Here is a 26,073-nt window from a genome sequence, read left to right as displayed (position 1 = left end):
CCCACACATTCCTTGGCTTTCTTCTTGTTGCCAACATACCTGAAGAAACCCTTCTTGTTACTCTTGACATCTCTGGCTAGCTGCAGCTCCAGGTGCGATTTGGCCCTCCTGATAACATTCCTACATTCCCGAGCAATATTTTTATACTCTTCCCTGGTCATATGTCCAACCTTCCACTTCTTGTAAGCTTCTTTTTTATGTTTAAGATCCGCTAGGATTTCACCATTAAGCCAAGCTGGTCGCCTGCCATATTTACTATTCTTTCGACTCATCGGGATGGTTTGTCCCTGTAACCTCAACAGGGATTCCTTGAAATACAGCCAGCTCTCCTGGACTCCTTTCCCCTTCAAGTTAGTCCCCCAGGGGATCCTGGCCATCCGTTCCCTGAGGGAGTCGAAGTCTGCTTTCCTGAAGTCCAGGGTCCGTATCCTGCTGCTTACCTTTGTTCCCTGCGTCAGGATCCTGAACTCAACCAACTCATGGTCACTGCCTCCCAGATTCCCATCCACTTTTACTTCCCCCACTAATTCTACCCGGTTTGTGAGCAGCAGGTCAAGAAAAGTGCCCCCCCTAGTTGGCTCCTCTAGCACTTGCGCCAGGAAATTGTCCCCTACGCTTTCCAAAAACTTCCTGGATTGTCTATGCACCGCTGTATTGCTCTCCCAGCAGATATCAGGATGATTAAAGTCACCCATGAGAATCAGGGCATGCGATCTAGTAGCTTCCGTGAGCTGCCGGAAGAAAGCCTCATCTACCTCATCCCCCTGGTCCGGTGGTCTATAGCAGACTGCCACCACTACATCACTCTTGTTGCACACACTTCTAAACTTAATCCAGAGACACTCAGGATTATACCCTTTTTATACCCTGATACAAACAAGTTAGTACTGCCTCCGACATAGTTATTTAGTGCCCCCTGACTTGGCTAGTTATTATCTTGTACACGTTGGTTTGATCAAAACATCTTTATTACGTACTGTCATCCTGACTTTATCTTTTAGGAGGGGTCAGTGTGTTCCTGTTATCCTTGGGGAATGTTTTTGCACCATCCTTGATATCGGGATGTTCTGGTACCACTTCATATTGGGATGTGTTTGCTTAAGTACTCTGTGCTTAGCACTTCTGAGGAATGTGTATTTTTGCAATATTAGCCCTATTCTTGCCAGATTCTGTGAGCTGGTTCTGCTTCATACCAGGCCTCTGATACAAGGGCTTATGTCTCTGGCTCTCTTCCTACTACAGGGGCCATAAAAGTATTAAAGGTAGACGATGAAACCTCATAATAAAAAAAACCCTAAATTGATAATCAATTATTATCTTCTCTAAATTAATCTGAAATTGCCTTCTGCTGCTATCATTACTATTAATTGTTGGCCCAGAACTTACTGTGTGTTAGAGAAGCTTTGAACAAACAGCCTTAAACCTGGTTTACCAGCTACCATGTGATTCCTCAGCACAGGTGAATTCTTGGCTTACAGTCGCCCTTGTGCTCCCTCCCTCGTACTCCACCCAAACTTCGCAGAGTACAGCTCTCAGCAGCAGCCCAGGATTTGGTACATAGCATGCATTAGTATATATGACACTTTGCAAAACACAAATAAATCCAAGTAGTTTGCAGTTTAATTCAGAAATATGGTATATGAGACAGTTCACATGCAAGAACGCAACATTTTTAGTGATGAAATCAATGTACGGATGGCTTCATAAAATAAATGTATGTTTATGGAAGGATTTGAATGGACAGAAGTCAGGGGACTTGGTGTACCAGAAACTGAAGTCTCTTCCAAGCACAGAAGACAGTATGAAAATGAAGACATAAAGCCAAGAGTGTGAGAAGGAGATGATGGCAACAATTAGGATTAGAGATGGATTCAAACTGCAGAAGCTGGATCTGGATTGAGGTTTTGAGCACATGAGTTGGTTTGAAGTTGTTCACATATGTGGATGTGGTTTTGGCTTGGGCCAATTTCTAGTTAGGAGAGAAGATACAAAGGAGCATTAAAATAGGCAGAATGGGTGTAGGAGGAAATGAGAGCAGAGATGGAAGCAGGGACAGGGATTGTGAAGAGGAGATAAGGACAAGGAATTTGGGATTAATGGGAAAGGAGAGTGGATGCCTGTTATAATAATCAGAGGTGGGGGGTGAACACAATAACATGGTTAGAATGACAGAGAAAGAGGATACAGTTAGTTGGCCTACAGGGGAAGAGGAGAGGAGACATTTGTTGGGAGCACAGAGAGGAGGAGACTCCAGATGTCAGTCAGTGTGAGAAGTATTGAAAGCCTACATCAGAGTAGAAGGGACAGAGAGGAAGGATGATGTTTGGAGATATTGAAGAGGTAACAGGACTCAGTGAGCACCTGGATGTGATAAGAGAAGGAGAAAGAGGAGTCAGAAATAACAAGGTTGCTAGCGTGGGTCAGAGGGACGAGGGTGCTGTTGTCAACACTGATTGGGAGGATAAAGAAATGGACCGCCTCTATTTTTGCCAACTACATTTTTTAGAAGCAGAGATTCCTTTGCTGATTTGAATGTTGAGCTGTGCCTTAGGGCTTGTCTATTAAGGGAGTTTAAATGAATTAACTAAAGCTGTGAAGTTAATGTGCATAAATTAAAAGCTCTGTGTGGGTACTCTCATTCAGAAGTAAAGTTTGTTGTAGTTTAATCCTCCTAAGCAACAATGCACCAAGGACACTTTACTTCTGAATGAGAGTACCCACACAGGTGTTTAGTGCACTTGAATTTCTGCACCTTCACTTAATTTGTCTTGACTTTCCTGAGTGACCACATGTAGGCAAGCCCTTAGAGTGTCTTGCTGAAACAAACTACACAAATAAAGAAAGTGCAACTCAAGCTTCATATTTACTTAACATAAAGATGTTTATAGAAGTGAGTCAGTGGGAAGAGACTGGTGTTTAAAATTTGATAGTTACCTCCCACTTAATTTTACAATTGGGCCTAACAGAGGGTTGATACAGTGTTCATTCTGTGTAACTATGTATTACTTTCTCTCTCTTTATAAAGACTCCATCTCTCTACTTCTAGCATACTTTTCAATATGAGATTGAGTAGGAGTTCTGTTTAATCTAGAGGTGAGATTCAGGGTCAAAATTTGGATCCAGATCTGGATTTTGAACACATTAAATATAAAGGGGTTTTGGATTCAGAGATTTTCAGCCCATTATAGAGGTAAGAACAACTCTGAAATGTGTATCTGGATTCCAGAACAAGCTAATTGTCGGTGTTAACATTCAGGCTGCAGCATGTGCCAAGATATGACCCTCTGTGTTTTGTTTTGGATTCAGCTCTAATATATTCTTTAGTTATCCCTCAGGCAATGTAGATTAAAATTGGCGCTACATGGTTCTTCCACACCAATGCTATAAAGCAGGTATTTTTTCCTCTGCTGTGCTGTATATCATAATAAAGCTACCAAGCACATAGAAGGGGTTGAAGAGCCAATGTTCAAAATATAGGGTAGGAAAGTTACCCAAGCTGTGGTATAGCCTAGAATTTCAAATTCAATAATAATACAGGACATGAATTAAGGCTCCTTTGGGGCAACTTTACTGTGCATGAGCAGTACCTGCTCAACAGATCACCCCAGCTTCTCACTGATCTCTGCAGCATTACACAGGTCACATTTTATTATGACTGAGTTGTTTTAGAACAGTTCCTCTACTGTATTAGGTACAAACCTGCTTGTCTTTAAAAACAGGGACAAATTCTTCCCTCATTTACACCCTGGTAAACCCATTGACTCGAACAAGTTGCACTGGTATCACTGAGAACAGAATTTGGCTCTATGGGTTCATTGCGAATTATCCACCTAATTTTTCTCTAGTAAACCTAGCTACTGTTACCATTAAAAGAAAATTCCACCTTCATTAATATCAAATTTCCACAAATGCCAGCATGGGGTGAAATCCTGCCGCCATGGAAGTCAATGGGAGTTTTGCCATTGACTTCCACGTGGCCAGGATTTCTCCTTGGTTTCTAAGAATGGTAGTCTCTTCTATACTCATTTCTTTACTGTGGAATTCTCTAGGGAAGGAACAAATGGTAGTGTTGACTGCTCTTTTCCTACCTTACCATTGTTGTGAGGAATAGGATCGAGAAGATCATCCTCAGTTTGCCATGCAAAGCTCCAGGTTGTGCGCTTGTCCTTTCTCCCAAAATTCCATATGGTTTTTGTTTTTTTCTGCACAAGGGCTTCCTTTAATAAGTAGTTCATATAAAAATATCAAAAGAGAGACAATTTTATGAAAAATTGGTACTTTTGCATTTTTGAAACTTTTTTATTTTTGCGTTAGGAGTGTGATGGTGAAAGTGTAGAGGCGTAGAAGGGATGTGGGAGAATCTGTCACAGCTTTCTGAATCAATCAAAGTGATAAAATTAGTGGGGTTCCTTTTGGTCCTCAAATTGTAAGAAATCGTTTCATTCAAGTTCCAAAAAATAGATAAGTGACAAAATTATTTCTGCTAACGATTACAAAACTTCACAGGACAGCGTTAATATATAACCCATAGCACTTTTTATAAAAATGTAAAAACATAACACAGAATCACACTCCCTTTGAAGTCAGTTCTACCTTTTTACTAATTAAGGCCCTTATTTAATTTATTTTACTAATTAAGGCCCCTAATTAAGGTTTCTTCTGCCAAACACTTAAGCATGTGTAACTTTAAGCACATGACTGTTCCTTTGGAACTCAATGAGATTAGTCATGCGTTTAAATTTAAATGTGCATAAATGGCTTGCTGGATCAGGGACTAAGACCTGATCCTGAAAAGCAATCCATGCAGGACTTTTTGCAGGATTGGGACCTGATAGAGTTGGGTGGATGGGATAGTGTAAGACAAGAAATAATCATTTAGATTTTTTTAGCCATATTCATAGGCCTTTTGTGTTTTGCCTTTTGCAAATGTTCATGGAAAATGCATTTTAAAGTTGCATTCTTGAGAATTTCCAGAAGCCAAATTTTAAATTTGGAGGCTTAAGTATTGGTGCCAGAAGTGCTTCTCCTTCAATCAGGGAACAGAAATAATACTTTGTGACTTACCTGACTAATTGGAACTAAAGGACACGGCTCAATTTATGAAGATCAAGTTCCAAATACAGTCAGCTCAGTTTATGATCAATACACAGAATAAATGTTGAGGAATAATATCATTAAATTAGTTCAAAGAATGAATAAGTCTGAGGAAATTGCAATCTATTTGCAATTATTCTAAAAGAGGGGGAAAGGATACATTCAGAGGATAAATTGTTCATTGTGAATAATTCACTCAGCTCTGCTAATTAATCCTCACAACAGCCCTGTCATGTGATATTATTATATAACATTGTAAAGGGTGAAACTGAGATGCAGAGAGGTTAAGTGACTTGTCCAAAGCCACACATTTTATGAGTGACAGAGATGGGGCTATTAGACTGGCAGCTTTTGTTTCTATTACTCGCCTCAGTGGGTCACTGCAATCCTCAGTCTAGCCACTTCCTCCAAGGGCAAACTGCAGTCTGGCTTAGCCACTCATCACTGGCAATTGCAGGGGGTGGGGGGAAGTGGAGGCCCAGGCCCACCCGCTACTTTGGGCCCTGACCCAGGGACCTTCTAGTGGCAGCCACTGACTGCCCTCCTCCAAATCTCCTCCACTGCCTACTTCCCTGGGCCCCTTCCCTGTAGCCCCAGCACCTTCTCTGCCTCTTTGTGTCAGGGCCCCAGTCTGACAGTCATCAGCCTAGAGCTCTCCAAGCCTCTGCTGACCCTGCCCATTACTGCTCTATCTTAGGTGCTTCTCTAAGAGCCAGTTCTTCTCCCTTTGCCCTGGTTTTATTTATAAAATCAATAAAAATGTTTTAAAAAATTTAAAACTAAAGAACAGCTACTGCTTCAAATCCCTTTAGTGAATCTACCCTAGAGGGTGCATTTACCAGCTTGCAGAAATCTAGGCATAGAAGGGACATCACAATGGCCTTTTGGCTTTGGAATGAGCTTGGAAATCATAACCTCAGTGCAGAGGGGCAACTTTTGCAGATGGACTGCCTTGGGAAGGGGAGACAGGCAATTAATCTGACTATGAAGCAGAGGTAAAAGCATCCTACGATGAATAAAAGAGAAATTTAGAGTTCTAGCACAGAGATATATATAGTACCACTGTGCATCTTGATGTTATTGACTGATGTTAATATGATCTTTAAAATGAGGGATTTGAAAATAAGTCATACAGAAACCTATGTTATAACATTTCGTTTTCCTGAGATCCATTCCCTTTGTAAATTAGGAGATCTGGCTGGAATTACTGATGCACTAAGAATGAATGACATTATCAATAGAACACATCTATATTATTCTAATTCCTGGAACATAGAAAAATTAATTTAGAGACTGTTTATTAACATATTTACAGGTGAAAACTATACCTGGTAAATTAACTTGTAAAATTACTCATCAGACTATGAACAAATACCAATTAGCAACAATTACAAAATGACTCTTGAATAATTATTCAAACATGTTTTTTGGGGGGCATTTGGAAGACACTGACATTACCGTAGTGTGTTTAGTTTTGCGTTAATTAATAATTTTTGTGCTACAACATCTTTTCCATCAACTTTTCAATTACAGGAAATATAAAGAGGCTTTCAAGCATTTGAAATGACTCATTTGAGAAGCCACTGTTTGTCTGAATTTAGTTCAAAACAGCCCAGACTAGGATTAATGCAGATCATATTAACATCTGTGAAAGACCTTGAATCTGATGCATTTGTTGGTCTTGAAAATATTTATCTCTCTCTAGAGAATTCTGATCTCAAATTTCCAGAAGTTAGGGCACTTCTTTTTCTTAACTTTATGAAGCATAAAATGAGTAGCTTAAAGGAGCTTTAGGACATTAGCTAATAATAAGATTTATTGCTTTTTAGGTAAGTACTGTTCACTAATCCATCACTGATATTTTGGGTGCGTTGGAAAAAAACTCCCTACATTAGGGTATGAATCCTGCAAACATTTATGCATAGGCTTCACTTTAACACGTGGGAGGTCCCATTGGGGCTACTCAATTGGGTAAAATTAAGAATGTGTGTAAATACTTTCAGGATTGGGATTATAATAACTAAGAATATGACTCTGACACTGACTGCTGTAGAAACAACCTAGTATCTCTCTGTGCAGCAAGATTTACAAAGGAACCCTTATATATTTCAGACATTTTATGCCCTAATCCTGAAAGCAAATGTGCTAACATGAGTCCCTGAGGCCACAGAGAATCTCATTGGTCTTGTAAAAGTTTAAAGAGGAAATTAATTGTTTTAGAGTTGCCAGACTTGACCATCACTGACAATGTCATCAGAGGCCCTGGATTTGAATAGCTATAGAGTCTGAACTGCAGTACACTAACACCAGACTCACTCTTAGGAAAAGGAAACCACTCTTTTTCTTTCCATTTACAGCTCAGACCATTGTGAACATCACTGATGCTGCCGTAGAAATGACAGAGTGCATCAAGGGGCAAGGTGAGGGCTACCGAGGTACCATGAACACCATATGGAGTGGAGTCCAGTGTCAGCACTGGGTCTCCCAGTTTCCTCACCAGCACAACATCACTCCAGAAAACTTCAAGTGCAAGTGAGTAGCGTGTGCAGGTGTCATAGATTACAGGGCAGAGATCAGTTCCTGCAATTTAGACATTCATGTCGCCAACGGGTATTCAAAGAAAGGTTACTACTTTTTTAATATTGTCATCATCATCATCATTACTCTGCATGCTGACATGTTCATTGTTGCCTCTGACATTGGAAACTACACGAAGATTGCAAGACTGTGCTATAAATAATTCTTACTCTTTGAAAACAAAAATTATGGGTTATTATGGGTCACAGATGAATTGGTTCAAGGCTGTCTTTATTTTTACACACTGAAGACCCTTATCCTGAAAACACCCATGAGCTTAATTTTGACCACATGAGTAGACTGATTTCAAAGTTAAGTACATGTGTGTTTACAATACTGTGGCCTAAATCCCATTAATAAAGCATCACTATTTCTTAGAAGGAGACAATTGTTTATCTGTAGTTTTAATATTCAGAAGTAACTTAATCTTGGTGTCCCCCCCCGCTTTTTTAAGCTAAACAATCTCACTGTGGATACTTGACATTTATAATATTTTATGGAGTTAACTTTTTTTATTTTGTTGTCTTGTCAGTTCTATTTCCCCCTCATTAATGATTACATTTCTAGCGTGTATTTTCATTACCTTGTCTAGATTTAATGACACTGATCCCTTGGCCCGAGCACAAGACTTGAGTGGAAGAGATTCCAGCCCGAGTTCTAACCTTGACTCTGAGAAGCACTTGCTCTGTAGTTTTGGGCAAAACACTTGTATTTGCTGCGTCAATCCCTTCATTGACCTGGGGCATTGTCAGGGTTGTTTAATGTGTGTTATATCCTTGTCAAGGTTCCTCCCCCACTCTGAACTCTAGGGTACAGATGTGGGGACCTGCATGAAAAACCTCCTAAGCTTATCTTTACCAGCTTAGGTCAAAACTTCCCCAAGGTACAAAATATTACACCCGTTATCCTTGGACTGGCCGCTACCACCACCAAACTAATACTGGTTACTGGGGAAGAGCTGTTTGGACGCGTCCTTCCCCCCAAAATACTTCCCAAAACCTTGCACCCCACTTCCTGGACAAGGTTTGGTAAAAAGCCTCACCAATTTGCTTAGGTGACTACAGATCCAGACCCTTGGATCTTAAGAACAATGAACAATCCTCCCAACACTTGCACCCCCCCTTTCCTGGGAAATGTTGGCTAAAAAGCCTCACCAATTTGCATAGGTGACCACAGACCCAAACCCTTGGATCTGAGAACAATGAAAAAGCATTCAGTGTTTTACAAGAAGACTTTTAATAAAAAATAGAAGTAAATAGAAATAAAGAAATCCCCCCTGTAAAATCAGGATGGTAGATATCTTACAGGGTAATTAGATTCAAAAACATAGAGAACCCCTCTAGGCAAAACCTTAAGTTACAAAAAGATACACAGACAGAAATAGTTATTCTATTCAGCACAATTCTTTTCTCAGCCATTTAAAGAAATCATAATCTAACACATACCTAGCTAGATTACTTACTAAAAGTTCTAAGACTCCATTCCTGTTCTGTCCCCGGCCAAGACGACTACAGACAGACACAGACCCTTTGTTACTCTCCCTCCTCCCAGCTTTTGAAAGTATCTTGTCTCCTCATTGGTCATTTTGGTCAGGTGCCAGCGAAGTTACCTTTATCTTCTTAACCCTTTACAGGTGAGAGGAGCTTTCCCCTGGCCAGGAGGGATTTCAAAGGGGTTTACCCTTCCCTTTATATTTATGACACGCCCCCCAAATCTCAGCTAGGGTGAAACACTGGCTGGGATTTCTTCCTGGAGGTCTAGGAAAACAGATAAGCTATTACCAGCAGGACAGTGGGGTGGGAATAGGTATTGTTTCATATTCTCTGTGTATATATAAAGCCTGCTGCAGTTTCCACGATATGCATCTGAGGAAGTGAGCTGTAGCTCACGAAAGCTTATGCTCTAATAAATTGGTTAGTCTCTAAGGTGCCACAAGTCCTCCTTTTCTTTTTGCGAATACAGACTAACACGGCTGCTACTCTGAAACCTAGGAAAACAGAGTTAATAAGACACATGCATCTCTAAATATACTACCAAGTACATAAAGACTAACAATATTTTCCACATCTCAAGGACGATTTTAACCAGTTGATTCTGGGAAACTTTCACGGGAGAGTGCATCAGCCACTTTGTTAGAAGCTCCTGAGATGTGTTGGATGTCGAAATCAAAATCTTGGAGAGCTAAACTCCACCGAAGAAGTTTTTTGTTAGTTTCTTTGACGGTGTGAAGCCACTTTAGTGCAGCATGGTCGGTTTGCAGGTGGAAACGCCGTCCCCAAACATATGGGCGTAGCTTTTCCAGAGCGTAGACAATGGCATAACATTCTTTTTCAGTGACTGACCAGTTGCTTTCCCTCTCAGACAGTTTTTTGCTGAGAAACACTACAGGGTGGAATTCTTGATCAGGTCCTTTCTGCATTAAAACTGCTCCCACACCACGCTCGGATGCATCTGTGGTTACTAGGAACGGTTTGTCAAAGTCTGGGGCCCTTAGTACAGGGTCAGACATGAGTGTCGCTTTAAGCTTGTTAAAGGCCTTCTGACACTTTCCGGTCCACTGAACAGCATTTGGCTGGTTCTTTTTGGTTAGGTCTGTCAGTGGGGCAGCGATTTGGCTGTAGTGCGGTACAAATCGTCTGTAATAACCGGACAAGCCTAAGAAGGATTGAACCTGTTTCTTTGACTTTGGGACAGGCCACTTTTGGATAGCATCCACTTTGGCCTGTAGGGGGCTGATAGTTCCTTGACCCACCTGGTGTCCAAGGTAAGTCACTCTGTTTAGGCCTATTTGACACTTCTTAGCCTTAACAGTTAGTCCTGCCTCCCTTATGCGCTCAAGGACTTTTTGTAGATGTTCCAGGTGGTCTGCCCAGGAATCCGAAAATATGGCCACATCGTCAAGGTAGGCGACTGCATATTCTCCTAATCCCGCTAGGAGACCATCTACAAGTCTTTGGAAAGTGGCGGGTGCATTTCGCAGCCCGAAAGGGAGTACATTAAATTCATACAGCCCGAGATGTGTGATGAAGGCTGACCTTTCCTTGGCAGATTCATCTAGCGGTACCTGCCAGTACCCCTTGGTTAAGTCCAAGGTAGAGATGAACTGGGCCCGTCCCAGTTTCTCTAATAGTTCATCTGTGCGTGGCATGGGATAGTTGTCTGGGCGAGTTACAGCATTTAGCTTACGGTAGTCCACGCAAAAACGTATTTCCCCATCTGGTTTGGGAACTAGAACCACTGGAGATGCCCATGCACTTTCAGAGGGGCGGATTACACCCATCTGTAACATATCCCGGATCTCCCGTTCTATAGCAGTTTTAGCTTGAGGAGACACCCGGTAAGGTTGGACCCTAATTGGGTGAGCATTACCTGTGTCAATGGAGTGGTATGCCCGTTCAGTCAGTCCTGGGGTGGCTGAGAACGTTGGCGCGTAGCTAGTGCATAGCTCCTGGATCTGCTGTCGCTGCATACGCCCAAGGGTCATGGAGAGGTTCACCTCTTCCACACCACCAGCACATTTCCCTTCGTAGTAAACACCTTCAGGCCACTCAGCGTCGTCTCCTCCCTGGGCTGTAAACTGACAAACCTTTAATTCTCTGGAATAAAAGGGCTTTAGAGAATTAATATGGTACACCTTAGGCTTTCGGTTGGAGGTGGGGAATGCTATGAGATAATTAACAGCTCCCAGGCGCTCCTGGACCGTGAATGGCCCTTCCCACGATGCTTCCATTGTATGGGCCTGGAGCGCCTTTAAGACCATGACCTGGTCTCCTACTTTGAAGGAACGCTCTCTGGCATGTTTATCATACCAGGCTTTTTGCTCTTTTTGAGCATCCTGTAAGTTTTCTCTAGCAAGGGCTAAAGAGGTTCGGAGGGTGTTTTGTAGGTTGGTTACAAAGTCCAGAATGTTAGTTCCTGGAGAAGGTGTAAATCCCTCCCATTGCTGCTTCACCAACTGCAATGGCCCCTTAACCTCACGGCCATATACAAGTTCAAATGGGGAAAACCCTAAACTGGGATGTGGTACAGCTCTGTAGGCAAAGAGCAACTGCTGCAATACTAGGTCCCAATCATTGGAGTGCTCATTTACAAATTTACGTATCATGGCCCCCAAAGTTCCATTAAACTTCTCCACCATGCCATTTGTTTGATGGTGGTAAGGAGTGGCAACCAAGTGATTTACCCCATGAGCTTCCCAAAGGTTTTTCATAGTTCCTGCCAGGAAATTAGTCCCTGCATCTGTGAGGATGTCGGAGGGCCAACCTACCCTGGCAAAAATGTCTGCTAGTGCCTGACACACACTTTTAGCCCTGGTGTTGCTTAGAGCTACTGCTTCCGGCCATCGGGTGGCAAAATCCATGAAAGTCAGTATGTACTGCTTTCCTCTGGGTGTCTTTTTCGGAAAAGGACCCAGAATATCCACAGCTACTCGCTGAAATGGAACTTCAATGATGGGGAGTGGCTGGAGAGGGGCTTTGACCTGGTCTTGGGGTTTTCCCACTCTTTGGCACACCTCACAAGACTGGACATAGGTAGAAACATCCTTGCCCATTCCCTCCCAGTGGAATGATCCCCCCAAACGGTCTTTGGTCCTGTTCACCCCAGCATGGCCACTAGGGTGATCATGGGCTAAGCTCAAGAGCTTGGCCCGGTATTTAGTTGGAACTACCAACTGTCTCTGAGGATGCCAGTCTTCCTGGTGTCCACCAGAAAGAGTTTCCTTGTATAAAAGTCCTCTTTCTAAAACAAACCTGGATCGATTAGAAGAGCTGAGAGGCGGTGGGTTGCTCCGTGCCGCCGTCCAAGCTCTCTGGAGGCTTTCATCTGCTTCCTGTTCGGTCTGGAACTGTTCCCTTGATGCTGGGGACATCAGTTCCTCATTGGATTGTGGACCTAGGCTTGGTCCCTCTGGAAGCGATATAGGGGATGGAGCTGTTTCTGTTGACTGTGAACCGCTCTCCGCTGGTGCACTATGTTGGGATTCAGGCTCCGGCTGAGCCTCTTGTGTAGGGTTATCGGCTGCTGCCAGTTCAGGTTCGGTGGGGCCCTCTGGTGTTGAGGTTGCAAGTACTGGATTCAGTGCTGACACGGTGTCTGATGTTGGTTGTTCGGCTGGTTCCGGTTCTGGGACTGGTTCCGTCTGGGTCTCTGGGACTGGATCCACTACTGCTGTTGCAGACATTGGCCTGGGGTCCAGGTCCATCACCTCTGACTGGGTCCTGATAGAAGTTTCCGGAACAGAGCTAGGCCTCACGGCTTGTTTAGCCTGGCTGCGGGTGACCATTCCCACCCTCTTGGCCTGCTTCACATGATTGGCCAAGTCTTCCCCCAACAGCATGGGGATGGGATAATCATCATAGACTGCAAAAGTCCACATTCCTGACCAGCCCTTGTACTGGACAGGCAACTTGGCTGTAGGCAAATTGAAAGAGTTGGACTTGAAGGGTTGAATCGTCACTTGGATCTCTGGGTTGATTAAATTGGGGTCCACTAAGGAAGCATGGATAGCTGACACTTGTGCTCCGGTGTCCCTCCACGCGGTGACCTTCTTCCCGCCCACACTCACAGTTTCCCTCCGCTCCAAGGGTATCTGGGAGGTATCTGGGCCTGTGGACCTCTGGTGTGATTCCGGTGCAATGAACTGTAATCTGTTGGGGTTCTTGGGGCAGTTGGCCTTTACATGCCCCAGCTCGTTACACTTAAAACATCGTCCAGCTGACGGGTCACTGGGGCGAGGAGGGTTGCTGGAGAATGGGGTGGTGGGACGATAAGGGGTCTGGAGGGTTCTTTGGGAGGTAGGTGGGGCTTTGGGCGGCCCCCGGTAATAGGGTGTGGTCTGGGGTGGTCCCTTCTGGTCTCCGCTCCAACTGCGACCAGTTTTCTTCTTCTCTGCCACCTCCACCCATCTGGCTCCAATCTCTCCTGCCTCAATTACAGTTTTGGGTTTCCCATCTAGGATGTATCTTTCTATTTCCTCAGGAACACCCTCTAAGAATTGTTCCATTTGCATTAGGAAGGGCAAATTTACTGGAGATTCAACACTTGCTCCTGATATCCAGGCATCCCAATGTTTTACAATGTGGTAGGCATGTCAGGTAAATGACATGTCTGGTTTCCACCTTAGGGCTCTGAACCTCCGACGAGACTGCTCGGGTGTTATCCCCATTCTGACTCTCGCCTTGGATTTAAACAGTTCATACTTGTTCATGTGTTCTTTAGGCATTTCAGCTGCCACCTCAGCTAAGGGTCCACTGAGCTGCGGCCTCAGCTCTACCATGTATTGGTCAGTAGAGATGTTGTACCCAAGGCAGGCCCTTTCGAAGTTTTCTAAGAAGGCCTCAGTATCATCACCTGCCTTGTAGGTGGGGAACTTTCTGGGATGGGAAGTGGTACCTGGAGAAGGATTGCTAGGGTTTGTTGGTATATTCTGCTGGGCCTTTATCCTCTCCATCTCCTCCACATGCTTCCTCTCTTTTTCCTTCCCCTCCTCCACATGCTTCCTCTCTTTTTCCCTCTCCTCCTCCACATGCTTCCTTGCCTCCATTTCCCTCTTGTGGGCAGCCTCTTGGTGTTGTTCTGCCTCCCTTTCTTGTTCCTTCTTCAGCTGCATGAGTTCTATCTGTCTTTCATGTTCCCTTTGTTTTTCCTCAGCCTGAAATTTGGCTAATTCCAGCTGTAGTCGAGCTGAGGATTTGGCCATTCTAACCTCTCTGTTTTTAACTAACTTTACACCCGAGGTTTAGAAATAAACAAACAAAACTTGGCTGTAAAATTTTGCTGTGCTGGAATAGAATACCTATTCTCTGATAGTGATTGTCAGCCTACAGAAAAAGACAATTCCCTTGTCTCTGCTCTGGGCCCAAATTAAAGCAAAAAACCTCCAACTACTTGGAAACCTGCTTACCCAGCCCAAAGAAAAAAAAATTCTTTTCAAACCTGTGCTCCTTGTAAAACAAACAAAAAAAAATCAAAATCCTAAAAAAAACCCTGCCACTTTTGTCTCCAGGCAAATGGGTAGAGCACACACCCCCTATTTACTTTTAGGAAGAAAAGAAAAAAAAAAAAAACCTCTGGGTTGGAAGACTGTGAATTTCCCTGCAGGAGTTAAGTACCCTGCCTCCAGGCAAAGAAAACCTGCAATTCACAAGATAATCCCCTTTTGTCTCTGCTTGGCCACAAAGCAGAGAGAAACCAAGCTGCTTTCAGTTTCAAAGCTGCTTTCTGGACTTTCTTTCCAAAGAAAAAAAAATTTCCTTTTTAAAATCTGTATTTCTAGTTCAAAAAATCTCAACTGGATCTCAAATGATTTCAGGTTAATCCCACCGCTGCCACCATGTCAAGGTTCCTCCCCCACTCTGAACTCTAGGGTACAGATGTGGGGACCTGCATGAAAAACCTCCTAAGCTTATCTTTACCAGCTTAGGTCAAAACTTCCCCAAGGTACAAAATATTACACCCGTTATCCTTGGACTGGCCGCTACCACCACCAAACTAATACTGGTTACTGGGGAAGAGCTGTTTGGACGCGTCCTTCCCCCCAAAATACTTCCCAAAACCTTGCACCCCACTTCCTGGACAAGGTTTGGTAAAAAGCCTCACCAATTTGCTTAGGTGACTACAGATCCAGACCCTTGGATCTTAAGAACAATGAACAATCCTCCCAACACTTGCACCCCCCCTTTCCTGGGAAATGTTGGCTAAAAAGCCTCACCAATTTGCATAGGTGACCACAGACCCAAACCCTTGGATCTGAGAACAATGAAAAAGCATTCAGTGTTTTACAAGAAGACTTTTAATAAAAAATAGAAGTAAATAGAAATAAAGAAATCCCCCCTGTAAAATCAGGATGGTAGATATCTTACAGGGTAATTAGATTCAAAAACATAGAGAACCCCTCTAGGCAAAACCTTAAGTTACAAAAAGATACACAGACAGAAATAGTTATTCTATTCAGCACAATTCTTTTCTCAGCCATTTAAAGAAATCATAATCTAACACATACCTAGCTAGATTACTTACTAAAAGTTCTAAGACTCCATTCCTGTTCTGTCCCCGGCCAAGACGACTACAGACAGACACAGACCCTTTGTTTCTCTCCCTCCTCCCAGCTTTTGAAAGTATCTTGTCTCCTCATTGGTCATTTTGGTCAGGTGCCAGCGAGGTTACCTTTAGCTTCTTAACCCTTTACAGGTGAGAGGAGCTTTCCCCTGGCCAGGAGGGATTTCAAAGGGGTTTACCCTTCCCTTTATATTTATGACAATCCTTTAGAGAGTTATCAGTAAAATGAACAATAATTGGAGTCACTTGGATATAGGCGTAAAGCTAAAAGCATTCTGTCCTTGGGCAAGAATATTGGGTTTAAATCACTCACATGTTAACCTTTTGCGTTCCTGTTGACTTCAGTGCGGGAATAGAATTGGAACTGGTCCTGAATCTCCTGTATAAATCTCATAGATGTTTGAGCAGGACCTTCCTGCGCCCACCTGAAAGACAATCGGTGAAGCTGTTCCTGAAGTGTTTTCTCAGCCAAAATACAATTGAGTCTTTGACATTTTGCCTGAGTCACTACTATTGTAAGATTAGGCTTAATGTACTGTTCTCACAATCTCCTGTAAAAAAGTAGCCCTGTAACAGTTCACCTTGAAAACAATAATGGGGCTGATATGCAGGCCTTACTCATATGAGTAGTTATTAATCATGCTAGTAGCCCTCATGAAGTCAATGGAACTGCTTGTGTGACTGAGGAAAACCCATGTGAATAAGGGTTACAGGATCAGGCCTATTTATTATAACGTCAGTTATCAATGACTGTTGCAGATGGGAAAATACTGTGGAATGTGAAATTGCAAAGAAAGTGAGAACAGCTTTCAGGAGAAAAGAGAATAAAACTTACATTTGAGAAGTTTGATTATTTAATTCAAGCTGTGAGAGATTTTTAAAGAGTGACTCCCTTGTGATTAGATTCCTATTCAAAAGGTAACACCTGTATAGGATTTCAACACAATTTTTTCATATATTAAGATTCAGTTTCCTAATTAAATCAACGAGAAACTACAGGACACCATTTCTGAACATTCTACAGAGCCATTCAAAGTACTGAGAATTTTTAATGCTATGGCATGGTTTGTATTTTTTTAAATACTTTTAATAGGTTTCAGGTGTATCTGATGCCATGCAAGAATTTTGTAATCAGAGAAAGCTTTGAAAAAAATGGTGGAAGTTCCCATATGGCAATATACTACATTTAAAATATTATTGTACTTAAAGTGAAATCCTATAGCTAGTCAAAACATAGATCTACTGGAGATGATTCCTCTTTAACCATACTCCAGTTACAATTGCTTTACTTTATTAGTACCTGCTTTCTTATTGTCTCACCTAAATCTCTCAGCACTAACTACTGATCAATAACATACAGACCTCAAGGAGCCTCTATTATTGTTACCTTGTAATAGAAAAAGCAATAGAACACAGCAGTTTTAGGTTATGCCTAATATAAAATAGCATATTTATTTTTATAGGGATTTAAGAGAGAACTACTGCCGAAATCCAGATGGATCGGAGTCACCTTGGTGTTTTACTACTGACCCAAACATTCGGATCGGTTATTGCTCCCAAATACCTAAGTGTGATGTGTCAAATGAACAAGGTAACTGATACAAAGGAGATAAAATATTTTAAGTTCAAGATGCCAGACTGACTTCCTTGATTCTGATCTCAGTTACACCTATGCAATTCAGAGCAAGTCAACTGGCTTCATTTGAATTTCATTGGTTTTACAGTCATATAAATGAGTTCTGAATCTGGCCTAGTCCCTCTAGTCAGGCAAAGGAAGCAACAGTGAAAGTGTTCCCCCATCTGACGCCTTATTGTATCAAATCCTCTGCTGATATAAATCAGTACAGCTCCATTGAAAGTAAGGAACTGTGCCATTTTACACCAATTGAAGATCTGGACCATTGTGTTTTCTGCTTGAGATGGAGGGACCATCTCTAGATCATTCTCCAGGCCTAGCTATGTCTTGATCTCTCTGCTGAAATTGCCAACAAGGCTACCAGATCTGATGTATGGTTGGTTGGTTGTTTTAATGTGGACTCCTGACCACCGGGAAATGAATGTAGACAATAACATGCAACCTACCCCAGATAGGTGTGAATTTTAAACAAAATCAGGAAGCATTCTAATCTGAAGCTTTAACATTACATACATTTTCTACAGATATTTTCCCATTAGATCTCTGCTATATGTCAACTTGATCCTGCAAGATGCATTGTTATCAATGGGAGTTGACCGCATTCAGCATCTTGTAGAGCATGCTCAGGCTTTGACCCTATTTTAGAATAATTCATAAGAAAAGATTTCAGCTTTATTCCATTTATCCTAGCATTCCATTAAGATTTTTGGTGGGATAAGGGGCTTGGATTTTTTTGTATTAACAAGGATTAAATTTTGCCTCCTTTTTTTTTGTGTTTGTAAAAAAACAAAAAACAAAAGCGTGTTGGGGGAGTCTGTTTGGAATTAAAATATTGACCATTCAAATCAATCATTTTATACATAAAGTCTTATGTTATTGACCATTTCAAATTATTTTTACACATACATGTTTGGTGACAGCACATCATACGATAAACTTAATTTATGCTTCATTATCAAGGCATGTTTTTAAATTGTATTTAAGTTGAAGGTGCACTACTCTTTGGCCATGCCAGAGAACAGAAAAACTCCAATTTATCTATTGCTGCCAAAATCCAGAACCTCTCCTTAATGAGTTCAGAAGTTTTGTTCTCAGTTCTATTGAGGACATCTGGACTTTTTAAAAAGAGCACAACATATTCTGGCAGCTTTTAGAAGTAGAATAATTTGCAGTGACCCTGTTAAGTTAACTGTAAGCAAATTATATTTAAACTGAAAAGCTTCCAATTTATCTAAGAAAGACACAGTAAAAGTAAGTTATTGCATACTATAGTTAAGACCCTAGGCCTTAAGAAGGGGATATATCATCTAATTTCAGAAAGGTTGACTTTCCCTCATTAATTTGTTTTCTGGTTTTGGTTATATTTGCTTTATCTTGTATAGTGACTGCTAAATATAGCACTTGATTATCTTTAATTATGTGGATGCTTGCTGTAAAAGAACAACTTTCTTTTCATTATTGCACAAGTTCCTTCAACATTTCTTTTTCTCAATATTCTTTTTCCAGATTGCTATCGTGGGAATGGCAAGAATTACATGGGGAATTTATCTAAAACAAGATCTGGATTAACATGCTCTATGTGGGACAAGAATATTGATGACTTAAGGAGGTGTGTAGCTACAAGACATAAATGAGTCCTGTACAAACATCACCTCCAATTTGCACCTCACTGTCTTATGCAAACACTTCAAAATATCCCCTGCAGTTCCCAGCATAATTTCCGTCAACATTTAAGTATATTGTACAATGTGTCTTTGTTCAGGCTTGCCACTAATTACAGACTTTGGGATCTCATAGCCCGTACATTCAATGCCTGGGATTTTCCCGTCTCTGCCCTTTAAAGTTGTGGGCGAGGAGGGTAGGGAATGTAGCATAGTTGCTCCCTAAGGATGAGTACTGCTAGTTGCTGAGTGCTCCCTGCTGAGCATCCTCAGGTCCCATTGACTGCAATGGGAAGCCAAGATGATTGGTGGTGAAAAAGGCAACTCAGTTTAACAGGCATAGTTTCAAGTTGGTTTTAAGATGAAAATGGATAAACAACCCAAGAACGGTTCAAAGCAAGAATAAGAGCTCTCCGGGCTGTCCATAGCTCAATTGTATTCTAAGCACCAATTCAGCTTGCTCAGAAAGGGACTCTAAATAACTCCCACAGCAAAAAGTGCAGATGCCTTAAAGGTACAACACCCTCCTCACAAGATTAATCACAAATTGAACTGTTTCAGCCATTCAGCTTGCAGGGATGCCACGCAGCTACTGGCCCCTAATTAAACTATTCTACCTCAGTAATGCAATTCGCTGCTCTCTGATTTGTGCTGTGTGTTTAGTTTGTGGAGTCACTGTCTGGTTATTTCTCACTGTACAATACGTGAATTGCTATACACTTGTGTTGACTGCTGTTATTAACCCATTATATTGAAGGGATTTGTCATGATCTGCATGTACAAATATGTCTGTTCTAATTGGGACCTGTAAACTGTTTGATTTGATTGGCTCATCCCATTCTCATCAGCATAAGTAGAAAATCTCTACAGTTTTAGATGGAAGAGAAGTCCTGTTGTTATGCACATGTATGCGTGTGTGCATGCATACTCTGAAAACACTACGAGCGGAATCTTTAAGGCATGTGGGTGGATTTTTAGGCCTCTTTCTGATCTCTGGTGTGGAACGTGGAATCCTGATTCACCAGCCACTCCCACCTAATTGAAAGGAAATATGATTTGCTCTTTAATGTGGCCCAAAGCCTCCCATTGAGCACACTGCCTGAATACGGAGCTTTGTGCTAGGTTTCTTCATATCGAGCTGAGGAAATGAATTTTCCTGCCACTCCTTGAAGCAACTAGAAAGCAACTCTGCAACCCTCCCTGCAGTTCTTATGCTTGAATATAGTCCATGTGAATTCATTTAAAATTAGGAATGAATGTTTATAGCAACATACTTATTGGTAGCATGTTTTCTTCTGTAGGCACATACCAGTATTCAGGGAACCAGATATTAGCAAACTGAAGAAAAACTACTGCCGCAATCCAGATGATGATGCTCATGGTCCCTGGTGCTACACAAGCAATCCTCTCATTCCCTGGGACTACTGCCCAGTTTCTCGATGTAAGCACTGAAGATGCCTTGCAACTTGGGAATTACCGTCAGCTGTATAATGTCGGCTATCTTGTTTTTAACGTACATTTGTCTTTGTTCTGGCTGTTACATGTGGCACCACAAAACTTAAACTCTTATCATGAATAATTTGTGCATTAGTTGGGGGCAATGGGGAGAAAATGCCTTGTGCAAAGCCTGTGCCAGGGAGATTCTCCCTTGACTGGCTCCAAGGCTCATTTATGCTGCCACAGCAGGACAAAAGGGCTGTAGCAGATGAAAGAATCCTGCCCACTGCAAGATTACCAGTGATAGTCAAGCAAGGAGAGGAAGAATGATGATTCAGGGGCTAGGGTGTTACCCTGGAACTCCTGAGACCCAGGTTCAATTCCCTTTTCCGTCTGCCACAGACTTCCCATGTGACCTTGGGCAAATCACTTAGCTTCTTGGTGCTTCAGTTCCTCATCTGTAAAAGGATAACAACACTTGCCTACCTCATAGGGGTGTTGGGAGGATAAATACATAAATGAGCATGAGGTGCTCAGATTCTGGGGGAAAGTGGGGTTCATATAAGTACCTGGATAGCATAATTTGCCCAAATTTCTACAGTACTACTTAAATAACTCAAGTGATCAAAGGAGACAAATATTAAAGAAATCTTTGCTTCAGTGTACAAAGAGTTTATTCACCATTATACTCATTTGCTATAGTTGATAGTCTTAAATATGAAGCAAGAAAGTACAAACTCATTGCCTTTTATTTGTGTGTGTGTGTGTGTATGTGTGTTTTTCTCTGTGTGAATTTTTACATCTCAAAACACAGTATACATTATATATGGAATAAAACCACAGATATGTGTATGGGGTACTCCCTTTAAACTTTTAGAGAATGATGTAATGTTCCCCCTCTTGGCAAATATTGTGGAAGTCATTTTCAGACAGATCATATGTTAAAATTAAATGGTGTAAATAAACATAAAGAAAAGGGATTGGAAAAATTAATTGAGAGATAGTGGGGGGAAAAGTTCACGATGCAAATTATGGAATTCGCATTTAAGTTTGAAAGATGTTTATCTTCATTTTGTATCTTAAAACTGGAAATGCTTCATAACCTGGGAGAACATTTCAAGAGTAAAATAGGCTCTTGGTTAAGGCAGAAATGTGTCCCTATGCACTCTAGGAGTTAGGAAGAAAATCACACTAATTCCTAGGAGCAACTGGCAGCACTTTTTCAGCCCCTAACCCTGCAGCCATGTTCAGGCTCTGTCTACAATACAAGCGCTACAGCAGTATGGCTGCATTGCTGCAGCCACACAGCTGCAGCGTAGATACTTGCTCCAGCAAAGGAAGGGGTTTCCCCTTTGCTGTAGTAGATCCATCCCCTTGAGAGGCAGTAGCTAGGTTGATGGAAGAATTCTTCCATTGAGCTCGTGGTGTCTACTGGGGCTTAGGTTGACTCAACTGGGTCTCTCAAGGGTGTGAATTTTTCACACCTCAAGTGATACAGCTTGGTCAACCTAAGTTTTAGGTGTAGACCAGCCCTTAGAAGGAGATCCTCTGATTCAGGTGTTGTTATATCTGTTGAAAGTAAAGAAACTGTGTAAAAGGTGTTTTGTTTTTGTTTTGTCAGTGTAGAGGAAAAGAAATAGTCGAACAAATGTCAAATCTATTCAGCTTTTGATTTTATTATTAGTACTTTTGGATTGTTTACAGCAGGGGTGGCCAACCTGTGGCTCCGGAGCCACGTGCGGCTCTTCAGAAGTTAATACGCGGCTCCTTGTCTAGGCCCCGACTCCGGGGCTGGAGCTACAGGCGCCAACTTTCCAGTGGGCCAGGGGGTGCTCACGGCTCCACCCCTGGCTCTGCCACAGGCCCTGCCCCCACTCCACCCCTTCCCACCCCCTCCCCTGAGCCTGCCATGCTCTCACTCCTCCCCCTCTCCTCAGAGCCTCCTGCACGCCACGAAACAGTTGATCAGGAGGTACGGGGAGGGAGAGGGAGGCGCTGATCGTGGGGCTGCTGGTGGGCAGGAGGCGCTAGGAGTGGGGTGGAGGAGCTGATGGGGGGCTGCTGACATATTACTGTGGCTCTTTGGCAATGTACATTGATAAATTCTGGCTCCTTCTCAGGCTCAGGTTAGCAACTCCTGGTTTACAGCAAGCCCTAGTGGGCTATGTGGCAATGGTAATTATTTTTGGTCACCACTGGCAGTGCTATTTCTGGATTCAAACCCCAGAGTTATAGGTGAAAGTTCTCCTAACTTGAACAAAGCTTAAGCAGTTTAAAAAAATATAACTGGATTTGAGTTGATCTTCAGATAACAAATTTGGCTTCAGATAAATTTTCCCTAATATCAATATATAAATAAGATTTAGATTTTCCAGAGGGTTAGGGTTAGGAACCCAACTTCCTTGGAAAGTCAGTTGGATTTGGACAAGTAACTCCTTTTCATAACACCAGCCTTATTTATTAGTATTGGCTGATGCTTATGTGAAACCAGATGCATGCATTGGTAAATGTCCGTGTAGTTCAGATGTATCCAAAATTAAGCCAAGAGGAAAAATGTGAAATAAACATTTCTAAATGTTGCTAAATTTTTTCTGAAATTAAATTCTACCCCCTTCCTTGCCTCTATGCCTTTGTGGCCTTTTCCAAAGCTCATTTAAGCCTTAATCTTTGTGAACTATTAAAATCAATAACATAGCATTTATTTTTCTGTTATGACTCCTCTTAATTTTAGACTTTCTTTTATTTTTCACTGTTATGGACGTCTTGTGTGTCTGCTAGGTGAAGGTGATACAACTCCTACCACAACCAATTTAGATCGTAAGTAATTGTTGCATACATACTGTATGTCCCATTATGATAGTTCCACTTTCTTTGAGTGTTCTGTGTATATGTATGAGGTAAAGGAATAAGTTCCTTAAAACTAGCCAATCCTTTCTGATTGGCATGCCACAATATCAGCTAAAGAAAGCAAATTACTTCTAGGCTTAAGAAAATGAGATTTACAAAAGAAACACTTAAAATTCCTTGGCAAGCTGATACCTTTATAGTGTTCTGTGATATACATTTTTAAACTCACTCTTCCAACTGGTGAGGTATGGTGCTAGCTTTCAGTATTAGCTATATAATTATATGAATTTCAACAATAAAACTATTTAAATGTTTTCATGCCAGCAGCCTGTTTAAATATTAGATGGCCTACTGCCACTCCAACTGATGTAATTTTGAATGCTTTTAGTAGCTCTGAGAGAAAAAAATCTGTTTCTTAAAAATTGACCTTTCTGTGGTCCTTATGTGCAACTGTACAGGTTTCCTCCCGCTGTTTTTAGTAAAATGTGATCTCTGGATCTGCTTTCAGATACTGTCATTTCTTGTGCCTCAACAAAACATTTGAGAGTTGTAAATGGAATCCCAACGCAAACTAACGAAGGATGGATGGTTAGTTTGGCATACAGGTAACTATCATTTATCAAGATGACCCTACTTTAAAAAAAAAATAGGTTTGAGGTTACACTAAAACATAGACCTCAGTAAAGACACACGTACATTTTGGTTAAACACTGCATAAGCAAAGTATAAATATGCTGGAACAACTGTTGAATCCAAGTCTGTATTCTTCTTGTCCATGAACTGGTTATAAGCTCATTATTTCTGTCCTATGTATAAGAACTGTTCTTTATAAAACATGCATAATCTTCTGCTTTCCAGATTAGCTACTGTAGATCCATTTATATCATTGGCATCACATCTAGCCTTAAAATGTTTGTTTCAGCGTCCCTTGTTAGAAAATTGAATTGCATGTTGCCTTCTGCAGTTTAACAGCAGTACATTAAGATTTAAGATGACATGCAGGATTTAAACCAGTGTCAAATTTTAAGGTTATCTGTTCATCTCGTTACATGCAATTGAAATGCAATATGTATGAGAAATAAATATGGGCAATAAGGAAATCCCTTTTCTCCCTGTAAAACAAGATCCTAATGTCCACAGATGGAAATGTATATTACATTATGAAAGATCTTATTCGATAAAGTTATGGAAATAGTTTATCTCATATTGTTCTCCGTTTGGTACCATATGAAGAACTCCCAACATAAAAAAATGCATGTTCCTTAAACTCATTATTCTGCTCCTCCACAAATGCAGTTCTTAACCCATTTGTTTGCCTTTTCCAATTGATGTATATTTCTGCACTATTTTGATAGCTATATTAGCCTTTCTTTAAAGCTCTATGGACTATTTGAGCCCTTTGTACTCCCATCCCCCATCCCTCTCCAACTCACTTTCTATTAGAAAAGCTAATTTTGGATGATCAAACTGTTCTATGGTGACATGTTCCCTGAATAACAGGAATGTTGCATCAACTTTTTGTTCTGCGTTTGTACAGCACTTAGCACAATAAGGTCCCGGTCCATGACTGGGGTTCCTCGGCACTGCCAAAATACAAATAATTATCATTTATAATATTTCCAGGGTCTGTCTCAACGTCCCAGTTGGTTTGACAAAAAACAATGTTTTTGTCCTCTTGAATAAGCTACTGATCAGGTGGCTGAGGGATTGATCCTACAAGGCTGGTGTGATCGAGCAAAACACTTAAGTGCATGCTTAACATGTGAAGCATTGACTTCAGCTGGACTACTGACAAAGCAGGGCAGGTGCACCTGTGCTATGTTGAACCAGACAAGTGTGTTCAGCACATGCAAGCAAAGAAGGAAAAGGAGGTTTGTTATATGACCGAGGAAAGGAAAAGGAAGGAGTGGGCATGGCTTTTCTCTCACCCCACAGCTGCCCAAACCCTATGATATACGCACATTTCTGACCTTTCCAAAACTATCTTCTATCTGCCTACCATAGCAGGTGTCTTGATTCTCCCCTTTAATATTTGGTCACCAAAAGCAACTCCCAGTTTAGCTTTTACTCTGGCAAGTGGGTTAAAAGTAGCTTGCAGGCCACAAACTGCTGCAGAAAAGGCATTTTGGAAGAGTAGGCTGTCTAAATCTCTGATATATTTGCCCTCAGTGCTTCCCTCTGTCCACCTGCCACTAGTACCTCTCTTCCGGCCCTAACTGCCTTTGTTCCCCTTCCTCTGTTAACTTTTCTCTCTCCCATACCCATAATGGACATAGCAGCTTTGTTTTGTGAAGTTTTTTGATGATGATGCTTCATCTGTGCATTGTCAGGTGTTGCTGCACAGGTGATATAAGTGAAAAAGCCCAGCCACTGGCCAATTGGAATGTGTCTTTGGACACTGTGTCTCAGGCCATACCACAATATATCCTCAAGAGAGACAGAATGACCAGTGGCTGGGGGAATCACCAGAGACACTTAAAAGATTATGGGGTCTTTTACTGAAAGATGAATTCCGAAAAGCTTTTGTTTTGTTTGGTAGTAGGGAGGGTGAGTAAAATTCACAAGGAACAAAATTATGATTGAAAAATACTTTGTTGGTGAATAAGAGTATGGTTTTATTATTCAACTGTTGTATTGTTAGAAACAAACCCACTAATTATAATAGAGGTCTGAACCAAAACTTCAGATCACTCTGGAACATTTTGGGGGGGGGGGTGGAGGGAGGAAATTTTAAAATCAAATCAGTCTCCTAATCCGAGTTTT

The 26,073-nt window shown here is 41.6% G+C and overlaps 1 protein-coding gene across 2 annotated transcripts in view; it reads left to right on the top strand.

The window, feature by feature from the left end:
• HGF (hepatocyte growth factor) overlaps positions 1 to 26,073 on the top strand; it is an 85,503-nt gene that overhangs the window by 44,477 nt on the left and 14,953 nt on the right. For both annotated transcript variants that reach the window (XM_084613216.1, XM_084613215.1), the window contains exons 8-13: positions 7,452 to 7,626; positions 17,193 to 17,320; positions 18,872 to 18,974; positions 20,328 to 20,467; positions 23,242 to 23,280; positions 23,819 to 23,915. In XM_084613216.1, coding sequence (XP_084469342.1) covers positions 7,452 to 7,626; positions 17,193 to 17,320; positions 18,872 to 18,974; positions 20,328 to 20,467; positions 23,242 to 23,280; positions 23,819 to 23,915 — 682 coding nt within the window. The remainder of the gene's footprint in view (positions 1 to 7,451; positions 7,627 to 17,192; positions 17,321 to 18,871; positions 18,975 to 20,327; positions 20,468 to 23,241; positions 23,281 to 23,818; positions 23,916 to 26,073) is intronic.

The sequence above is a fragment of the Lepidochelys olivacea genome (assembly GCF_965140295.1).
Source record: "Lepidochelys olivacea isolate rLepOli2 genome assembly, chromosome: 1".
NCBI lineage: Eukaryota > Metazoa > Chordata > Testudines > Cheloniidae > Lepidochelys > Lepidochelys olivacea.
Note: the sequence above shows the minus strand (reverse complement) of the source record. Positions and strands in the feature narration are given on the sequence as shown.